At 41.1% G+C, this 21,426-nt stretch overlaps 1 protein-coding gene across 5 annotated transcripts; it reads left to right on the top strand.

Moving 5' to 3' along the window:
• Positions 1 to 4,102: 4,102 nt before the first annotated feature.
• On the top strand, positions 4,103 to 20,897 carry LOC311101078 (myosin-7-like; the record flags this gene model as incomplete). Of its 5 annotated transcripts, XM_084142126.1 has the most annotated exons (38): positions 4,103 to 4,303; positions 4,433 to 4,576; positions 4,672 to 4,828; positions 4,927 to 4,954; positions 5,049 to 5,154; positions 5,256 to 5,348; positions 5,454 to 5,517; positions 5,607 to 5,705; positions 5,904 to 6,007; positions 6,105 to 6,243; positions 6,348 to 6,466; positions 6,676 to 6,825; positions 6,936 to 7,106; positions 7,294 to 7,603; positions 7,716 to 7,792; positions 7,945 to 8,150; positions 8,254 to 8,377; positions 12,985 to 13,121; positions 13,211 to 13,466; positions 14,276 to 14,518; positions 14,607 to 14,783; positions 15,025 to 15,170; positions 15,294 to 15,384; positions 15,477 to 15,866; positions 16,027 to 16,153; positions 16,245 to 16,363; positions 16,457 to 16,653; positions 16,835 to 17,018; positions 17,122 to 17,287; positions 17,395 to 17,519; positions 17,617 to 17,925; positions 18,086 to 18,289; positions 18,395 to 18,691; positions 18,824 to 18,928; positions 19,016 to 19,111; positions 19,206 to 19,340; positions 20,392 to 20,439; positions 20,847 to 20,897. In XM_084142126.1, the coding sequence occupies 37 exons, from the start codon at positions 4,103 to 4,105 to the stop codon at positions 20,410 to 20,412; spliced, it is 5,817 nt and encodes a 1,938-aa protein (XP_083998252.1). The 5 variants fall into 5 exon arrangements, with proteins under 5 accessions (XP_083998252.1, XP_083998254.1, XP_083998256.1 ...); XM_084142128.1 differs by lacking the exon at positions 20,392 to 20,439 and having other exon boundaries at positions 7,294 to 7,591; positions 20,847 to 20,867; XM_084142130.1 differs by lacking the exon at positions 20,392 to 20,439 and having other exon boundaries at positions 7,731 to 7,792; positions 20,847 to 20,867.
• Between the last annotated feature and the right edge of the window lie 529 nt (positions 20,898 to 21,426).

The following is a 21,426-nucleotide window of genomic DNA, read 5'->3' as shown; positions in this document are numbered from 1 at the left end:
CCACCACATTACAACCTCGTAGACAGCTTCACACTTTCACTGTCTCGAAGGAGGTAACTTTCTTTCCAGTTATGTCAACCACCACATTACAACCTTGTAGACACAGCTTCACACTTTCACTAATGTCTTCTCACATCCACCGTTCCAATAATCACATTATTGTGTGCATATAATCATACACAATGTCTGTTGCAATTGAGACCCCAAAAAACTATTTCTGAATAATAACCTTGCCTGGGACATTGTGGCACGCAGGTCAAAACGTTTGTTACTCACCTGATATTGTATTGACCACCAAATAACGTAATAACTTAGTACATTATCCGGGAAACAGTTACATATCAGTTCAACCGTTTTATTAAATTAACTGGCTTTTTATGACATTATCCGATTTTATTACATTACAAAATAATAAGTTATTACATTACCCGGGTTTTATTACATGATAAAATAAGTTTATTACATTATCCAGTGTTATAACGTTATCCATTGTCAAAGGGCAGGATAATGTTGACGTTGGCCTAATTTAAACTATACATATACCCTTATGATCGTCTAGAACTTGTTCATATCAGTGTTGTAACCAGGCCTTAAGACTGACTTCATGTAAACATTAAACAGAGGATGCTATTAAACTATAGAAAAGGCTATTTATCAAGGTAGCTTTAGTGGTTAAGAGCGTTGTGCCAGTAACCGAAAGGTCACTGGTTCTAATCCCCGAGCCGACTAGGTGAAAAAAATCTGTCGATGTGCCCTTGAGCAAGGCACTTAACCCTAATTGCTCATGTAAGTCGCTCTGGATAAGAGCGTCTGCTAAATGACTAAAAATGTAAATGTAATTGTTTCAAATGGGATATTGTCTTTTGAAGGTGAACATGTTAACTGGTATGTGTCATGGTGGAAGCAGATGCATAACGCACCTAATGCACTCAAGCACATTGTGGTCAGTTGGAATCCAAGAACAATTTGACAGGTTTATCTTTGTCCTCAAGGATAAAGGAAAGGAACAATGACGCATAAACAAGATGGGGCCTAGGGTTATACTTACCGTAGCTGTTGCTCTGTGACAATGGAAAGGACCGTGACCTTGCCTTGGCGAACAAAGGAGGACAGCTGCAGTTGTCTTGCAATGATTTCAGTATACGCGTCAGATTTTTTTTTTTTTAAACCTTGTTTCTATTGAACATTGCCATACTAATAAAGGCATTTTTTATGAATTGTATGAAGAGAGCCTTGGTCCTCCTTTCATTATGATGAACAATTCACCCCTTTTGACCAAAGAGCACCTTCTGTCTACCAACATCTACTACTGTGTACCTTGGTAGCGCTTCCCTTCCTCCTCTTTCTATTACACAGTATAATTGGTATGAATAGTACGGGGGCAAGAAACAACCCAACACCTTTATACTTGCCTTTCTTCTTCTTTCTTACTAGCACAGATTTGCCCGATTAGCTGCTTTATTGAGGAAAGTTTGACTTACTATGACTGTGGTTGTCAGACTTAAGTAAGTGACTTTGAACAATAGCGTCTGCTAAATGACTAAAATGTAAATTAATCTGCACACCGAGTTCAATTCGGTCCTAGCAAGTACTGTTGATTTGCCGCACCTGGAGGAAAAAGGTGTGCTGTCCTGAATGTTGCACTTTATAGAAAATGCTTCAAGAGAATCATACATGTTCTACTTAATATATATCTATCTGCATTTATTAAAAAGCACAATTATATGATAAAACACAATCAACATGAGATTCTCAATCTCTCCTTGCGCAAACATACATACCGTACATGAATGTACATTGTGTCTGAGACTGACCCGTGGAGGAGGGTGCTAAAACGGGATCCGAAATGTTGTCAACACGAAGTCATCTCATAAAGTGACAGTCCAAATTAGGAGTTACGCACCCTGGGTTTTTTTTTGTTGTCCCCTCCTCTGTCCTCATTGATAGCCCGTCTTCTACACACCTCTACTTCCAAATACAGATATTTTTAAAATAATCGGAGTAACTTTTGCAAGGCCCTTGTCCATATAGGGCTGAACAACACCCTTTATAAAGAGGGATGCAGGGTCTGGAGAGAAACAGACCAGGGAGACAGAAGGCACCGGACTGTCATCCTAAAGGTAAGCACATAGAGGCAGTCTGCAACAACTATGATTCCCACAAGGCACAAATCAGCAAATACACAGCTGGTCAGGTGATTGATGTTGGTCTTTGTATTTGTCTATTTCATTCTCAGTAGAGATCCTTTCCACCAAACTCTTCCAAGAGGTGACCACTGACCAACAACCGGTAAGGATCGTTAACTTCCACACTAAGGTTGTAGAGTGTAGACACTCTCTTGACTAAGGCACAGGCCTACATATATATATTTAAAGTCATGGGATGCATTTGCTTGGTTATTTAAGTTATTGATGTGAAAACGTTTTTTTATAGGGTTTTACAGCAGTACATTTTGCCTTAACTGCATCTGCAATTAACTGAATTTGGGCCATCAAAAGTCTGACCGTAATTAAGGTGATTTAATTCGTAATTAATTACACAAGAGCATGTGTTGAGGATTGAAGATTGCAGTCTCTCTAGCTTGAGATGAACTTGTTATTCAGCCAGGATACCAATTGAGAATCCCAGCCTAGAGTAACACTTTACTGAAGCCAAACAAATATTATTAAGACATGATCATTATGCATTATAAGACTTGTCATAAGTGACTATGAACTGCTTATAATATATAAGTATCGTTGCGAACGGCGGGGCAGGGAAGCAAACCCGGGCCGCTGGTATGAAAGGCAAACACCCTACACATCGTGCTGATAGGGTTAACTCACTTAAGAGGGAATTGTAACATGGCTCATATTAGTGAGGGTCGTTACACTGCCCCCTCCGAACAGGAAAGGCGCATCCCAGGGCTTCGACCACATCAGCCCCTTCCGAACAGGAAAGGCGCATCCCAGGGCTTACACCACATCAGCCCCCTCACACATCTGTCCGTGCGTTCCGATGGCCTCATGGCTGACATCCCACTTCTAACACCAATGTTAACCTACTTGGTGGGAATTGTAACGTGGCTCATATTAACGAGGATTGCTACAGTATCCTCTTACAATAAGCCAGAGCTATTACCAGTCATTTAGAACCTATTATAAATTGCCACATAGAAAGACAACATATATGTTATAAGTTGATTTATGAAACATTGTAAGGCTCATACATATAACAGTAATAATAATACATTATAACTGTACACCATAATTCATTCACACAAAATAAACCATGTCAGCATCTGTGAAATGCAAGCTCATGCAAATCTCATTCAAAATGGAATTTGCTTATACAGTATTAACTATTACCTAATGATTCTAAGACTAAAGGTCTAATCCCTGTGAAGTAAATAAACTGTCTTCGTTAGCAGTAGAAAAGTACCATTTAATGAATGTACTCAACAAAATCACATTGTCATGACGATATAAATGGATGGATGTGTTCTAAACAAGTATGCCCGTGCCATCTATTGGCTGATTTAGTATGCCCGTGCCATCTATTGGCTGATTTAGTGATCCGGAGTTCAGGTCATTGTTTTTAAAAGCGTTATGAAATGTGATAGTGTGTTATCCCCTGTCTCCAGTGACGAGCACCTTGTACTGTAGGTATGACGAGTTCCTTCACAATTTCCTGATTTCACAGACAGACCACTTAGAAGTTTTAAAGAAATAGTTATTTTACCCACTGATGGAACATAGGCTTTTCACCAAATTGACAGGAGTTTCATGATTGCTTATACAGTTTTAACTATTACCTAATGATTCTAAGACTAAAGGTCCAATCCCTGTGAAGTAAAAAGTAAACAATCTTCTTTAGCATGTATTCAACAAAACCACGCATTTAGTGTGAAACAAAACAAAAAGGACCATCAAACTGCTGATCAATTCAGACTGCACAAGATACATACTATTTCAAACTATCCTGGAAACACAGTTTTCACTATTTCATTCAACAGATCATTTTCAGGATTTACCAACTAATGCTAATGTCAGAATGGGATATTTTGGAATGAAACTGTGGATGTATGTAGATATTTTCTGTTCCTCCCTGTACAGATTTCAGGATGGGGGACATGGCGATGGAGGAGTTCGGGGCGGCAGCTCCCTTTCTGCGTAAACCAGACAAGGAGAGGATGGAATGCCAGACTAGACCCTTTGATATAAAGAGGGAGTGCTATGTGCCTGACCCTGAGGTTGAGTACGTCAAGGGCACAATCACCAGCAGAGACGGGGACAAGATCACAGTCGATACGGAGTACGGGAAGGTAAATATATCAAGAAAATGTTTTAAACATGGATAGACAACAGGAACAATATGTACTCTATATAATGATTTATCCATTGTACTTTGAATATAAAATGAACCAAACTGTGGAAATGTAATTTACTTTCAGACTGTTGTCGTGAAGGAGGTCGACTGTCATCCCCAGAACCCGCCAAAGTTTGATAAAATTGAAGACATGGCGATGTTCACCTTCCTGCACGAGCCCGCTGTGCTGTTTAACCTCAAAGAGCGTTACGCAGCCTGGATGATCTACGTAAGTAATAACCTGCCCGCTGACATCTCCATTATATCAAAACATTGATTCAAATGAATATAATTTTAAATCTGCACCTCTCTCGTCTTCCACAGACCTACTCAGGGCTGTTCTGTGTCACGGTCAACCCCTACAAGTGGCTGCCAGTGTACGATCAGTCTGTTGTCACTGCGTACAGAGGCAAGAAGAGGACTGAAGCTCCTCCTCACGTCTTCTCCGTCTCTGACAATGCCTACCAGTACATGCTGTCAGGTAAAATGCAACTGCTGCTTTCTAAGTACATTGAAAACATCAAACTATAGTTGGAAAATGACGTATGCTATTTACTGATATTCCTTTTCTTTCAACAGACAGGGAAAATCAGTCTGTCCTCATCACGTAAGTACATCAACCAAAGGTTTATATCAATTTGAGTCTATTTACAATTAGGAGAAATGTCGTAAACAAACAATATTTATATTTCCAATCGCAGTGGAGAATCCGGTGCTGGAAAGACTGTGAACACCAAGAGAGTTATCCAGTACTTCGCCAGCATTGCTGCTGTTAGCGGAAAGAAAAGTGCAGCAGAAGAAAAAAAGGTAAACAGAACGTTCGTCCCAAATGAAACACACTTCCTGTTGACAAAATCAATGAGATATTCATTACAGAGATGTAACACTGTGTGGGTGTTGGTTTGTAGGGGACCCTGGAGGATCAAATCATCCAGGCCAATCCTGCCCTGGAGGCTTTTGGTAACGCCAAGACCATCAGGAATGACAACTCCTCCCGATTCGTACGTTTTTTTCCCTCTTGTTTGAGAACACGTCATTATTATAAAATCACCCCATTACCTTGTGTATATGGGCGCATTAATTAATATGTTGGTAAAATCTCATAGGGTAAATTCATCCGAATTCATTTTGGAGTCACTGGGAAACTTTCATCTGCTGACATTGAGACTTGTAAGTAAAAGTTCAATTTGATCAGGTTTGAACAAATCTCTTTGATAACAGATTCATAAAATACACATGTCATTTTTCATGCTTATCAGATCTTCTGGAAAAGTCACGTGTCACTTTCCAGCTCAAGGCTGAGAGAGACTACCACATCTTCTATCAGATCCTGTCCCAAAAGAAACCGGAGCTTCTAGGTGAGTATTAGAACATTCAACTAGGTACTGAACACTATAAGTTCAGTGTCTCTCAACCTCAGGTCTGTGGACCAGCACCAGTCCTTGGGATGTTACTGATCTTTGTCAGTAAATTATCTGCCACAGTTTTCAAAAAAAAGGTTGAGAAACACCGCATAGTAAACAGTACCATAAACTGTGCTGTTCAAATCTTTTCAGAGATGCTACTCATCACCAGCAATCCCTATGACTACGCCTTCATCTCCCAAGGAGAGATTACTGTAACTTCCATTAATGATGCGGATGAGCTAATGGCTACTGATGTAAGTAAATGTTAATGGAAATTTACATTTATCTTGACTTGTTCATCTGTCCAACTTTCTCCGCAATACAAAAAAATTTACTATTATCCGGAACTAGGATGCCTTCGATGTGCTGGGCTTCTCCCAAGAGGAGAAGAACGGCATTTACAAGCTGACTGGTGCCATCATGCACTATGGCAACATGAAGTTCAAGAACAAGCAGAGGGAGGAGCAAGCAGAATCTGACGGCACCGAGGGTGAGCGCTGAGGATTTAAAACCTCTCACTTTAATATACAATCATCTTTGAAAATTCCGACGGTCAGAATGCCTCCTCCCAACCATAAAACCTCGCCTTTCCAGATGTTGACAAAGTTGCATATTTGATGAGCCTGAACTCTGCTGACCTGATCAAGGCGCTGTGTCACCCAAGGGTCAAAGTAGGAAATGAATGGGTCACCAAAGGTCAGAGTGTCGACCAGGTGAGTATAATTTTTTTAAATACATTTCCAGGAGCTAATAATTGTGAGCATAAAACTTCTGTATAGAGTTGCTAATATTTTCCTGAGTGATTCCCCATTGAGCGTGATGTTTAGTCCAGGGCTAGAACTAATCTGTGTCTGGGAAACTGTTCCCATGTGTTTATGTTGAGGCAATTTCTTTGCAAATTTATTTTCTTCATATTTTGTAGGTGTACTACGCCATTGGTGCGCTGTCCAAATCGATTTACGAGAAGATGTTCCTCTGGATGGTGATAAGAATCAACCTTTCTCTGGACACTAAGAACGCTCGTCAGCATTACATTGGTGTGCTGGACATCGCAGGCTTTGAGATCTTTGATGTGAGTGTATGATGTAGACTATAGTTCCATATAAAAGGCCACGTCACAAAACGGATTTATCTAAAACATTACAGCTGACAAAATAAAGTCACTGCCAACTTCCCTTCCAGTTCAACACCTTTGAGCAGCTGTGCATCAACTTCACTAATGAGAAGCTGCAGCAGTTCTTCAACCACCACATGTTCGTGCTGGAGCAGGAGGAGTATAAGAAGGAGGGTATCGTCTGGGAGTTCATTGACTTCGGCATGGACTTGGCTGCCTGCATTGACCTCATTGAAAGGGTTGGTGTCATCCGTTTTTCAGTAGTTTATATGAAGGGTCCTGAGTTATCTTTGGAGATTTCAAACATTTAATGGAAGTACATTTAAAATGAACATTACAAGCGCAATCTTCAATAGACAAATGATTCTGATATTTATTCACTATGCTTTTCCCTTAGCACTAATGTATTTTCATTCCTTCCCCTAGCCCATGGGTATCATGTCCATCCTTGAAGAGGAGTGCATGTTCCCCAAGGCCAGTGATGCTACATTCAAAGCTAAGCTGTACGACACCCATCTGGGCAAAAATAACTGCTTCCAGAAGCCCAAGATCGTTAAGGGTAGACCAGAGGCCCATTTCTCCCTGGTTCACTATGCTGGCACTGTAGACTACAACATTGGTAACTGGCTGGTGAAGAACAAGGACCCGCTGAATGAGACTGTGGTCGGACTGTTCCAGAAGTCAAGCCTTAAGTTCCTGGCCAACCTCTATACGGGCTATGCTGGTGCAGAAGGAGGTACTATATGTTTCTGTCTGCAAAGACTACAAACCACTAAAGTATAACAATTGACATGATAGTAGTAATAATAGTATTTTTATTTATTTATTATTATTTCATTATCACACAGGTGAAGACAAAGCAGCTGGGGGAGGAGGAAAAAAGAAAAAAGGTGGTTCCTTCCAGACTGTGTCTGCGTTGCACAGGGTAAACTTTTCAATTCATATATTTCTGATGTTTTTGCATGGCAGAATATTAACAAATGTATTATATTTGCAACTGTGGATTGGAATGTTAGCATTACATCCTCATTCTCTGAGACTCACTGATGGAGAATTCTACATGTGTCATACTCACAGGAGAACTTGGGTAAACTCATGACCAACTTGAGGTCTACTCACCCCCACTTTGTGCGTTGCCTCATCCCCAACGAGACCAAGACTCCTGGGGCCATGGAGAATCCTCTGGTCATGCACCAGCTGCGCTGCAACGGTGTGCTGGAAGGCATCAGGATCTGCAGGAAGGGCTTCCCCAACAGGATCCTGTATGCTGATTTCAAACAAAGGTAAAAAATAAGGTTATACATTTTCTTTATAAAATAAATGCAGCTGCTTGCCTAACCACGTGTTCCATTATTGAAGATAATTGTTTTGTGATTTTTAATTCAGATACCGCATCCTCAATCCAAATGCTATCCCTGAGGGTCAGTTCATGGACAACGTGAAGGCAGCAGAAAAACTGCTGGGCTCTCTGGACATTGACCACACCCAGTACAGATTAGGCCACACTAAGGTAAGTTCTCTAAATAGATGGAAGGCAATATGGCCTGTTGGATCAGGAGAGAAAAGTAGGAGCAACATATTGCCATACCAAACTGAGTTATACCCATAGAGTACTACTAGAGAGCTGATCTCCTGTTTTTGCAATGGCTAATATTCCTACAACATTTACATTTTAGCAGACGCTCTTATCCAGAGCAACTTACAGGAGCAATTAGGGTTATTATTATATTATTATTATTAAGTGCCTTGCTCAAGGGCACAGCGACAGATTTTTCACCTAGTCGGCTCAGGGATTAGAACCAGCGACCTTTCGGTTACTGGCACAACGCTCTTAACCACTAAGCTACCTGCCGCAACAGAACAACAGGTGTAGGCTACATATGGACATTGCACAAACATCACCCAGCTTGAGTGAGTTCGTGTTCCAAAGACAAAACATGTTCTGCTGTAAATATCATACTGATGTGTTTAAAAAGACAGTAGAACTACACTTACCTAACAAATCAAAGTACAACTTCAGCTGTCTAACCAGGACTAAAATAGCATTATATTTGTCTATTTGGCATTCTATTTGTCTAGACTACTTTAGTCTGTGGCTTGCTAGCATTATGTTAGGGATAATCAACGAGGGGCTTTGCATTCTATGGAAAATAATGAACGATGTGGAAGGTGTGTTCCACGACACGCTAGTGGAGGGAAACTGACCTTCCACATTATTTTCCAGAGAACACATAGAGCCCTGAGTTGATTATCCCTTTTATACCACGGCTCTAATTTAACACATTTGGCCGCTAGAAAAGTAGCTAGCAAATTGACTAGATAGCTCTACAGTGGTTGTCATGGTAACCAAACAAACAGACCTGCTAGTTTAGCTAACCAAACCATCAGTCCTAGCTTGTTATTATGAAAATCTAATTCAACAATGCCGATACTGTTTTAAATTGGAATTTTTGCTTTCAAAAGTTGCTCAAACATAGAACATGTAAAAATGAACTATAGCCATTGAATTCTACCGTGTTGATATACTGCGTGTTATAGGGAAATAACGCATGCACTAGAATGCCCTTCAAGCCAATCAGAAACGAGTATACAACAATGCCATGGTATAACAAATTATGTTGTATAACCAAAAGTAGCTACTGGCTAGCTAGTACCAGCTAATGTTACCTACTTAGCTAAAGGTACTTGCCAACACCAGTGTTTTGACGGTTGACAGGCAGCAGAAATGACCGTGTCGGATTTAATCCATTCCTGGACATCTGGCAATGTTGTTGAAATGCATTGGAAGTTTGCACTAACTTTATGGAAACCCATTTTCACTACTATTTGCCGAGCAAAATGTGCGTGCGCAACTATATGAGGACTTGACAACCATGTCCACATAGCAGCTGGGGACGGACCATGTCTCCGGGCAATTGGAGTCATTAGAAATGTATTCCATACCCAACCCTCCAGTAAATCGTGACAAACTAACAAAACTCAGTTTTGGACGAGACTGATTTTATGACAAAAATTATCCTATTTACACTTTGTTGTCAATTCTGACACTATAATTAATGTTTCTGACTCATATAGATGCCACATCAACGACCGTTTAAAAACAGAGAAGTTGGTTTAAGGGGCAGTTGACCTTTTAAAGTAGTGAATTTATTTTTCTTATATTTTCATGAGTGTATTATTGGCAGTTGGTAAATAAACTGAAAAGGTGCATACCACCTCCTGAGCTAGATTCCATTCAGATCAGCAGGAGGGGTCAGCCAATGAATTATACTCCTGAGCATTCAATAACAGCAGGTGGCAGTAAATCCCCAACCTTGGCTTTATACCTCTAGAGGTATAAAGCCAAGGTTGGGGATTTACTGCCACCTGCTGTTATTGAATGCTCAGGAGTATAATTCATTGGCTGACCCCTCCTGCTGATCTGAATGGAATTTTGTGATCCATCCTTTAAAACGGCAATCTGCAATTGCTACATACATTTCTGGACGTTTATATTAATGTTGTACACCCATTGATTCTTGAAGACTAAAATGTATGAATGCCTCATGAGCTTAGTTCAATTGCCCCATTGGTAACCCAAAATATAAGCTTCAAACCTTTGTTATGGTTGGAACTGAGGCTTGCCCCTTTAACCCATATTAAGTCACAACATTGTGAAAGCCCTCATTGGCACTGCCCTACTTAAAAAGGCTTTGGGCCCTGTGCACCCTCAATGGTCCTCTGTAGCTCAGCTGGTAGAGCACGGCGCTTGGTCTGGTAGTGATATATATGGATATAGTGGTCCTCTGTAGCTCAGCTGGTAGAGCACGGCGCTTGTAACGCCAGGGTAGTGGGTTCGATCCCCGGGACCACCCATACGTAAAAATGTATGCACACGTGACTGTAAGTCGCTTTGGATAAAAGCATGTGCTAAATGGCATATTATAATCAAACTCTATGGCAATAACTATTTTTTATTTTTTTTGTCATTTAGCAGACGCTCTTATCCAGAGTGACTTACAGTTAGTGAGTGCATACATATTATTATTTTTATTTTTTTCAAGAACTATTGACGGATACAAATATGTGCTTGTCATAGCGCCACCATGTGGCAGATCAGCATCTGGCTCCTTAAAAGCAATTACAAGTGACAGGCCACACCCTCATGGCAGTTCATTGTGCCCATGCTATTAAAGATAGACTATCCGTACATGTTTTAAAGACATTGGTCCTTAGATGTTATATACTAAACGTCATACGAATTTATCAAACTTCATAAAAGTAACATTTAGGTGTTGTTAATAAAATTCAAACTGGGGCTGAATTTTCAATTCAATTGCTCATTTCAGGGCCACCTTGTGGTCAATTTATCCCATGTTCATTTGGAGGTAAGAATTTAAGAATCTAAACACCACCTCCAGGTTTTGTAAATCTGAAGGACACCACCTTAAAGTTATTTCTTGTCGAAGGGAGGGGGGAAAAATCAATGGAACCAAATACAAGGCAATCCAAACAGCACCTTACAGTGGGGAAAGAAAGTATTTAGTCAGCCACCAATTGTGCAAGTTCTCCCACATAAAAAGATGAGAGAGGCCTGTAATTTTCATCATAGGTTCACGTCAACTATGACAGACAAAATGAGATTTTTTTTCCAGAAAATCACATTGTAGGAATTTTTATGAATTTATTTGCAAATTATGGTGGAAAATAAGTATTTGGTCAATAACAAAAGTTTCTCAATACTTTGTTATATACGCTTTGTTGGCAATGACACAGGTCAAACGTTTTCTGTAAGTCTTCACAAGGTTTTCACACACTGTTGCTGGTATTTTGGCCCATTCCTCCATGCAGATCTCCTCTAGAGCAGTGATGTTTTGGGGCTGTCGCTGGGCAACACAGACTTTCAACTCACTCCAAAGATTTTCTATGGGGTTGAGATCTGGAGACTGGCTAGGCCACTCCAGGACCTTGAAATGCTTCTTACGAAGCCACTCCTTCATTGCCCGGGCGGTGTGTTTGGGATCATTGTCATGCTGAAAGACCCAGCTTTCATCTTCAATGCCCTTGCTGATGGAAGGAGGTTTTCACTCAAAATCTCACGATACATGGCCCCATTCATTCTTTCCTTTACACGGATCAGTCGTCCTGGTCCCTTTGCAGAAAAACAGCCCCAAAGCATGATGTTTCCACCCCCATGCTTCACAGTAGGTATGGTGTTCTTTGGATGCAACTCAGCATTCTTTGTCCTCCAAAGTTGAGTTTTTACCAAAAAGTTCTATTTTGGTTTCATCTGACCATATGACATTCTCCCAGTCCTCTTCTGGATCATCCAAATGCACTGAAGCAAACTTCAGACGGGCCTGGACATGTACTGGCTTAAGCAGGGGGACACGTCTGGCACTGCAGGATTTGAGTCCCTGGCGGCATAGTGTGTTACTGATGGTAGGCTTTGTTACTTTGGTCCCAGCTCTCTGCAGGTCATTCACTAGGTCCCCCCATGTGGTTCTGGGATTTTTGCTCACCATTCTTGTGATCATTTTGACCCCACGGGGTGAGATCTTGCGTGGAGCCCCAGATCGAGGGAGATTATCAGTGGTCTTGTATGTCTTCTATTTCCTAATAATTGCTCCCACAGTTGATTTCTTCAAACCAAGCTGCTTACCTATTGCAGATTCAGTCTTCCCAGCCTGGTGCAGGTCTACAATTTTGTTTCTGGTGTCCTTTGACAGCTCTTTGGTCTTGGCCATAGTGGAGTTTGGAGTGTGACTGTTTGAGGTTGTGGACAGGTGTCTTTTATACTGATAACAAGTTCAAACAGGTGCCATTAATACAGGTAACGAGTGGAGGACAGAGGAGCCTCTTAAAGAAGAAGTTACAGGTCTGTGAGAGCCAGAAATCTTGCTTGTTTGTAGGTGACCAAATACTTATTTTCCACCATAATTTGCAAATAAATTCATAAAAAATCCTACAATGTGATTTTCTGGATTTTTTTTCCTCAATTTGTCTGTCATAGTTGACGTGTACCTATGATGAAAATTACAGGCCTCTCTCATCTTTTTAAGTGGGAGAACTTGCACAATTGGTGGCTGACTAAATACTTTCTTTCCCCACTGTATGTTCTCTGTATATCTTTATTAGGTGTTCTTCAAGGCTGGTCTCCTGGGTACCCTTGAGGAGATGAGAGACGACCGTCTCGCTCTCATCATCACTGGCCTCCAGGCCCGAGCACGTGGTCTACTTGCCAGGGTTGAGTTCCAGAAAATTGTTGACCGCAGGTTGGAAAAACAATAGATAGAACTTCGGCAGACAACATGGTGGAGGTGGGAAAGGTTGCATAACAAGCTAATTTTATAACATTTCACAGGGATGCCATGCTTGTGATCCAATGGAACGTTCGTGCATTCATGAGTGTCAAAAATTGGCCCTGGATGACGATGTACTTCAAGATCAAACCTCTGCTGAAGACAGCAGAGACTGAGAAAGAGATGGCCAACATGAAGGAAGAATTCCTGAAGCTTAAAGAGGTTTATGCTAAAACGGATGCCCGTAGGAAGGAGCTGGAAGAGAAGATGGTCTCCCTTCTCCAAGAGAAGAATGACCTGCAGCTCGCTGTCCTTACTGTGAGTAAAAGCTACTTTGCTATCCTTTGTCAAAATGGCCTTTGTAGTTCTCAGCCTGAATGAGGCCCAAACCCAAACCAGCCCCTAGCACCTACCAACTCGCTTGGGGCTCCCTCTGTTGCCAAATTTGCTGACGAAACTCAAAGGGTGACTTCCGGAGCGGCGAGGGGGATCAACTAACCTGATAAACTACAGGACACACTCGTGACTTCAATGATGCAATTCATTTAAAAATGTATAATAATGAGACAAGCATGAAAATCGAATTCATAAATTCTTACAAAATATAACAAGATACAAGATTAACGAGATACAAACCTCTGTAACAGTTAAACATTTCAATTTGTTACATGTTTCACGTGTTGTAAATAAGACACAAGCAAATGCACGTGTCATATCATTAGGCATGCCTTTCCATTATATCATATGAAATTGTGCAAAGGCTGAACATATTCCGGCGCGTGTTGGGATAGCACTTCACCCTGGAGCCTACAGCATAAGCTGGTCAAAGTGGCTATCGGAGGGTCTCTAGTTAGCCCCTACCCCCTTTGATCATTTTCACTCCCTCAGCTTTGGGACACCTGTGAATATGGCAGAGGCAAATCGAGGGCTTAGGGGAAGGGACTGGTTTGGGATTCAGCAAGATGCATGGAAGGGGGAAGAGACATGATTTGATCAAGCCAAAGGTCATACAATTACTGGAGCAATTGGACATCCATTGTAGTGTCAGAATATTTTCCAACCAACCAAATTTCTGAAATGTGTAGGATTTATATATATATACTTACAATATATTGACACGTTGACAGTCAGAAGACACTCTTGGTGATGCTGAAGAGAGATGTGAGGGGCTGATCAAGAGTAAGATCCAGCTTGAGGCCAAAGCCAAAGAGCTGACAGAGAGACTGGAGGACGAGGAGGAGATGAATTCAGAGCTGACTGCCAAGAAGAGGAAGCTGGAGGATGAGTGCTCAGAACTCAAGAAGGACATTGATGATCTGGAGCTCACTCTGGCTAAAGTGGAGAAGGAGAAGCATGCCACGGAGAACAAGGTCAAAGCTTCTCATTCATTCTAGGGTTGTTAAAACTCCAAATAATTGATGTGGATGACAGTGTAATGACACTGCTCTGTTTCTTTAGGTTAAAAACCTGACTGAGGAGATGGCAGCTCTGGACGAAACCATTGCCAAGCTGACCAAGGAGAAGAAGGCTCTGCAGGAGGCCCATCAGCAAACGCTGGATGACCTGCAGAATGAGGAGGATAAGGTCAACACGCTGACCAAGGCCAAAGTCAAACTGGAACAGCAAGTTGATGACGTGAGAATCAAATTGGAATTGACAAAAAATATCCTAAAAATGGGCTACAGTAAATTATTTACTCAGAATATTGTTTAATATATATTTTACCAGTGGTGTTTCAGAGTATGGTGTTTGTAACGCCAAGGTAGTGGGTTCAATTCCCATGTGTAAAATCTATGCACGCATGATTAAGTCCCTTTGGAATAAAATGTCTGCTAATTATTATGTATATTATTATAGTATATTATATTATTATCAGCTTGAAGGGTCTCTGGAGCAAGAGAAGAAGGTGAGGATGGACCTTGAGAGAGCCAAGAGAAAGCTGGAGGGAGACTTGAAGTTGACCCAGGAGAGCCTAATGGACCTGGAGAACGACAAGCAGCAGATGGAGGAGAGGATGAAGAAGTAAGATCACAACTAAAATACAACTATTTACATACTGGTATTATTTTATAGCAGAAAAGATCACAACTCCCAAAAATCATTAAAAATAGACATTTCAAAGAAATATGCTTTTTTACTCATCAGGAAGGACTTTGAGATGAGCCAACTCAACAGCAAGATTGAGGATGAGCAGGCCATGAGTGCCCAGCTTCAGAAGAAACTGAAGGAGTTGCAGGTATTTAAATATTATTGTTACAAATAGAATCTTTCTGTTACACTTGTTCATGTTCTGCTCTTACCAGAAAAGTTTAATTTCCTCCATTTCAGGCCCGCATTGAGGAGCTGGAGGAAGAGCTGGAGGCCGAGAGAGCTGCCCGTGCCAAGGTGGAGAAACAGAGGGCAGACTTGGCCAGAGAGCTGGAGGAGATCAGTGAGCGGCTGGAGGAGGCTGGTGGAGCCACTGCTGCCCAGATTGAGATGAACAAGAAGAGGGAGGCGGAGTTCCAGAAGGTGCGCAGAGACCTTGAAGAGGCCACTCTGCAGCACGAGGCTACAGCTGCCTCTCTGAGGAAGAAAAATGCGGACAGTGTGGCTGACCTGGGAGAGCAGATCGACAACCTTCAGAGAGTGAAGCAGAAGCTGGAGAAGGAGAAGAGTGAGCTCAAGCTGGAGCTGGATGATGTGGTCTCCAACATGGAGCAGATTGTCAAGACTAAGGTCGGTGGATTCATCATTATGAAATACAAGCATTTTCTGAGATCAGATAGTTATCGCAAAATGACACTGTACATGCTCTTCAAATCAAATCAAATCAAATCTTCAGAGAGATGATCTATGAAGGTTGTGCTGTGTTACCTAAAAAAAAACGTGTTTTCAGACAAACTTGGAGAAAATGTGCCGCACTCTAGAGGACCAGATGAGTGAATACAGGACGAAAGCTGAGGAAGGACATCGATCCATCAATGATTTCACCATGCAGAAAGCAAAGCTTCAAACTGAGAATGGTATAATAACTTAACATGAACATTCACATAAACAGCCACAATGAATCGCCACATCCACAATAACAGACTAATCAAAAATCAATGAAAACAGGTGAACTTGCCAGACAACTGGAGGAGAAGGACTCTCTTGTCTCCCAACTGACCAGGGGTAAACAGTCTAACGTTCAGCAGATTGAAGACCTCAAAAGACAACTGGAGGAGGAAGTCAAGGTATTTATACAATAAATGTAGAATCTATTATCCAACTACATTCATCCTCCGGCATAACGACATTTTTTATTTATTTTTACATTTATTTTCCAGGCAAAGAACGCACTTGCCCATGCAGTGCAGTCTGCTCGCCATGACTCCGACCTGCTCCGGGAGCAGTATGAGGAAGAGCAGGAGGCCAAGGCTGAGCTGCAGCGTGGCATGTCCAAGGCCAACGCTGAGGTGGCTCAGTGGAGAAACAAGTATGAAACTGATGCCATCCAGAAGACCGAGGAGCTTGAAGAGGCAAAGTAAGGATGTTTTTCTTACTTTCTCTTACTTTCATGGCTATTCAACCTTGTCTGAATGAGCGATACTAAAAAGTTTATGATGAATGATACATGAATTACCTGATATAAAAACATTATATATATAGAGAGAGAAAAAAAAAAGTCTGCTGTTCTGAAATGTTTCCTATCTATGTCAATCTAGGAAGAAGCTGGCTCAGCGTCTGCAGGATGCAGAGGAAGCTGTGGAAGCTGTTAACGCTAAATGCTCCTCCCTGGAGAAGACTAAACACAGACTCCAGAATGAGATTGAAGATCTCATGGTGGATGTGGAGAGATCCAATGCAGCTGCTGCCGCTCTGGACAAGAAGCAAAGGAACTTCGACAAGGTGTTATTATGGGATACACAAGTCTTCTTAACTTTCATTATAATACACGGTAATCATATGCTGTTTACTCAAACCATTTACAATACCTGTGTGATTCCACTAGGTCCTGGCTGAGTGGAAGCAGAAGTTTGAGGAGTCCCAGACCGAGCTGGAGAGCTCCCAGAAAGAGGCCAGATCTCTCAGCACTGAGCTCTTTAAACTCAAGAACTCTTATGAGGAGTCTCTGGATCATCTGGAGACCATGAAGAGGGAGAACAAGAACCTGCAAGGTCAGAGCGTCAGTATTATTGGCCTGCATTTCAGGCAATCATTTAAATATTATTACAGAGATTTGTTATCACAAGATTCTGATGTGCAATTGTTTTTTCCCCCACAGAGGAAATTTCTGACCTGACTGAGCAACTTGGTGAGGGAGGAAAGAGCATCCATGAGCTGGAGAAGGTCCGTAAACAGCTGGAGCAGGAGAAGGCTGAGATACAGACTGCTCTAGAGGAAGCTGAGGTGAGACTGGAAGATATTTACTGATAGGGATAGACACAATTTACTGCTGGTAAAATATTAGAAGATTTTACATACAATGTGTGTTGTGTTCCCATAGGGCTCCCTGGAACATGAGGAGGGCAAGATCCTGAGGGCACAGCTGGAGTACAACCAGGTCAAAGCTGACATTGAGCGCAAACTTGTGGAGAAGGATGAGGAGATGGAGATGAATAAGAGGAACCAGCAGAGAGTGGTGGATAACCTGCAAAGCTCCCTGGAGTCAGAGACTCGTAGCAGGAATGAAGCTCTCAGGCTGAAGAAGAAGATGGAGGGAGATCTCAATGAGATGGAGATCCAGCTCAGCCAGGCCAACAGGCAGGCAGGAGAGGCCCAGAAGCAACTTAAGGGTCTCCATGCCCATCTGAAGGTAACACTTCCACAGCATTTAATCAAAAACACCATACCTACTACATTTTTATTATAATGATGAAGCCAAAAAAGACTTGTTAAACAGATCTGGGGTCTTTCTGGGACCTCTTTCTAACGAATCTAAGAAACAAATCTAAAATCCTCAATTCTCTCCACAGGATTCTCAACTGCAGCTGGATGATGCCCTACGTGGTGGTGACGACCTGAAGGAGAACATTGCCATTGTGGAGAGACGCAACAACTTGATGCAGGCTGAACTGGATGAGCTGAGGTCCCTGGTGGAGCAGACGGAGAGAGGCCGCAAACTGGCCGAGCAGGAACTGCTGGATGTTAGTGAGAGAGTTCAGCTGCTGCACTCTCAGGTAAGGCACCGATGGGACGACGACAATGGATAGCCTTATTAAATATACACAACTTGAAAAAATGTTTAAGATACTATGAAAGTAATTCCTCAAACATACGTGTAGAACACCAGCCTGTTGAGCCAGAAGAAGAAGCTGGAGGGCGACACATCCCAGCTTTCGACCGAAGTGGAGGAGGCTGTGCAGGAGTGCAGAAACGCTGAGGAAAAGGCCAAGAAGGCCATTACGGATGCTGCCATGATGGCCGAGGAGCTGAAGAAGGAGCAGGACACCAGCTCTCACCTGGAACGCATGAAGAAGAACATGGAGCAGACCATCAAGGACCTGCAGCACCGCCTGGATGAAGCTGAACAAATCGCCATGAAGGGGGGCAAGAAGCAGATCCAGAAGCTGGAGGCCAGAGTAAGTATTTGAGACTAACCTACCTTCTCTTCTATAAATTACAAATTATTTTTCATATTTCTAGCTTCAATGTTGAATGTAGTAGTAACACCATAATAGGAAATAGTGTTAACATCCATCATATCTTTCTAGGTGAGGGAGCTAGAGACGGAAGTGGAAAGTGAGCAGAGGAGGGGCGGCGATTCTGTGAAAGGAGTCCGTAAATACGAAAGACGCATCAAGGAGCTCACCTACCAGGTACATCAAAGTTACACTATGAACATGGCTCAGAATAAAATGGTTCATATATGACCATCTTTTTTCCCCCTTGATTTTCTGGTTCAGACTGAGGAAGACCGTAAAAATTTGAGCCGTCTTCAGGACCTGGTGGACAAACTGCAGCTGAAGGTCAAATCCTACAAGAGAACTGCAGAGGAGGCTGTAAGTACGAAACCTTCCACCATCCAACTGATGCATCTGTCATTTATGAATTGTTGCGTTTGCCAGAGACTAAATCATCCATATTTTTCTACAGGAGGAACAAGCCAATTCCAATTTGGGCAAGTTCCGCAAGATTCAGCATGAACTGGATGAGGCAGAGGAGAGGGCTGATATTGCTGAGTCTCAGGTCAATAAGATGAGAGCCAAGAGTCGTGATGTCGGTTCCAAGGTCAGTAGTTGCTGTTTCAATCGTCTATTAATTATAATTTTCAGATTCCCTCATGGCTGAAGCCTTAACGTTGAATACTTTTAAGGCTTATGATATCATATAGCCATAATACCATTAACCTCTGAATATCTAAATGTATATTAATTAATTTGCTGGTATCCATTGTGTTGTAAAACTACACAAGACAGGATCAAGTCTAAATGTAATAGCTTGCTGCTAATGGTCCCAATGGTTTCATAGATACGTTTTCTGGAGAGAAAAAAAAGGCCCCACTTTACATTAAATGTATTCATTCCCATGGTAGTTTTATAAGTAGTTACAGTGTAATAACAGTCAAAGATGATACTTTATACTACACCTGTTGCAGATTTTTACATTCATTAATTTGATAAAGAAATTCAAATTAAAGGACAATATTAAAACTTTGATATTTCAACCTTGTGTCTACCACAGCCTTTAGTAATTTCCGCCGTAGCAAATCACTAAAGCTTATGATGTCATAGGGTAATTGCCCAATTATACAGTATGTAATAACCACTCCACTCTGCAACATTGATATTCATTACATGCTTTGATTTAAATAATTTAGTATTCAGTAACAATATGTACCTACACTGCAGATTACACTGAAACATTGTACCTACCTATGTAGGTAAATGAACTACAATTGACATTGGACATTTCTAAAGAAACTGGGACCAAAAAGAGAATGTTACATTGCATTTTTTTAAACAGATTTTCTGTAATACCTACTGCTTAAGAATGAAATGAATCTACAGTTCATTTTACTTTAATTGTTCATTGGACAGTATTGCAACTATAAATGTTTTGCAAACGTTTTATTGATTACATAGTAGATCTAAGGAGAATCAGGACATGTTTGGTGTCTGTATAGGGACAACATGATGTTCATAGTTTATTCCAAGTGTATACTACTTACTTGTTGAAGTTTATTGTAATTTTAACTAGAGCACATTGTACATGGCAATATATAAAGGTTTTCCTGTAGGATTACAATTTTCTTAGAACCAATCTATCTTCTCTGTCACAGAAAGGAAAGGATGAGGAGTGAGGCCAAGAGTTGTGACCCTGTTCCCAGGTCAGTTGCTTTGGTTATCATTTGCACACTTCCTGGTTTTAGTGGTCACTTACCATGCAATTGCATCGTTGTTGGAGATGTTTATTGTAATAAGGACTGTAGTTGAAATTAAAGCAATAGCCAAAGTAATTGAATGTTAATTGAATTATTTGATTTGACATCATTGCACCTTTAAAAGTTTCGTAAAATCTTAGTTAATTTGCTTAGCAAACACAGTTGGTGTAATGTTAGGACCATTTCATGAACAGTGTTTTAGTGCATGATATTTAGTGTATTCCATACCTTAATAAACACTCATTGGAGTTGCCCCATTGTGTAATTTACATTTCAAGACCCAAAGTATATCATACAAATGTTTCCAGAATATACAGTTCATTTTCACAACCTTTATCCATCTTCTGTCACAGAAAGGGCATGATGAAGAGTGAAGCTCTCGGATGGACCTTTCTGAAAATCACCTGACTGTAGTGCTTTCGTTTTTCTCTATTCTCCATGTAACATGAGCCGAATAAAGACAATTGAAATTGCATCTCTGTGTATTGCTTGTGATATGTTACCTTGTGTGCCAAAGGGTTTTCATGTCTGGTATAGACATAAGGTTTTCTATCCATATCGGGTGAACTGTTTAGAAATTACAGCACTTGTTGTACATAGTTCCCCCATTTTAGGGGACCAAAAGTATTGGGACGAATTCACTTATGTATATTAAAGTAGTAAAACGTTACATATTTGGTACCATATTCCTAGCACGCAATGAATACATTAATAATTTGAATAATGATTCTTGAAATATGTTATTTTCACTGTGTTTCAAATATGAGCTAACCTAAAATAAAGAAACACATGCTTGTAACCTCCGAATGATGTTAAATCTCCCATTGTTATCCTCCTAGATGCTTCTGTAGTCCCTGTGGAAAGAAAATACTATCCTCAGACTATATTGAATGTGATCTAATGTTACAAGTGCATCCACATCCAATATTATTT

The sequence above is a fragment of the Coregonus lavaretus genome (assembly GCF_964263955.1).
Source record: "Coregonus lavaretus genome assembly, chromosome: 25".
NCBI lineage: Eukaryota > Metazoa > Chordata > Actinopteri > Salmoniformes > Salmonidae > Coregonus > Coregonus lavaretus.
The sequence above is the reverse complement of the archived record's forward strand: the minus strand, read 5'-3'. Positions and strand labels throughout refer to the sequence as shown.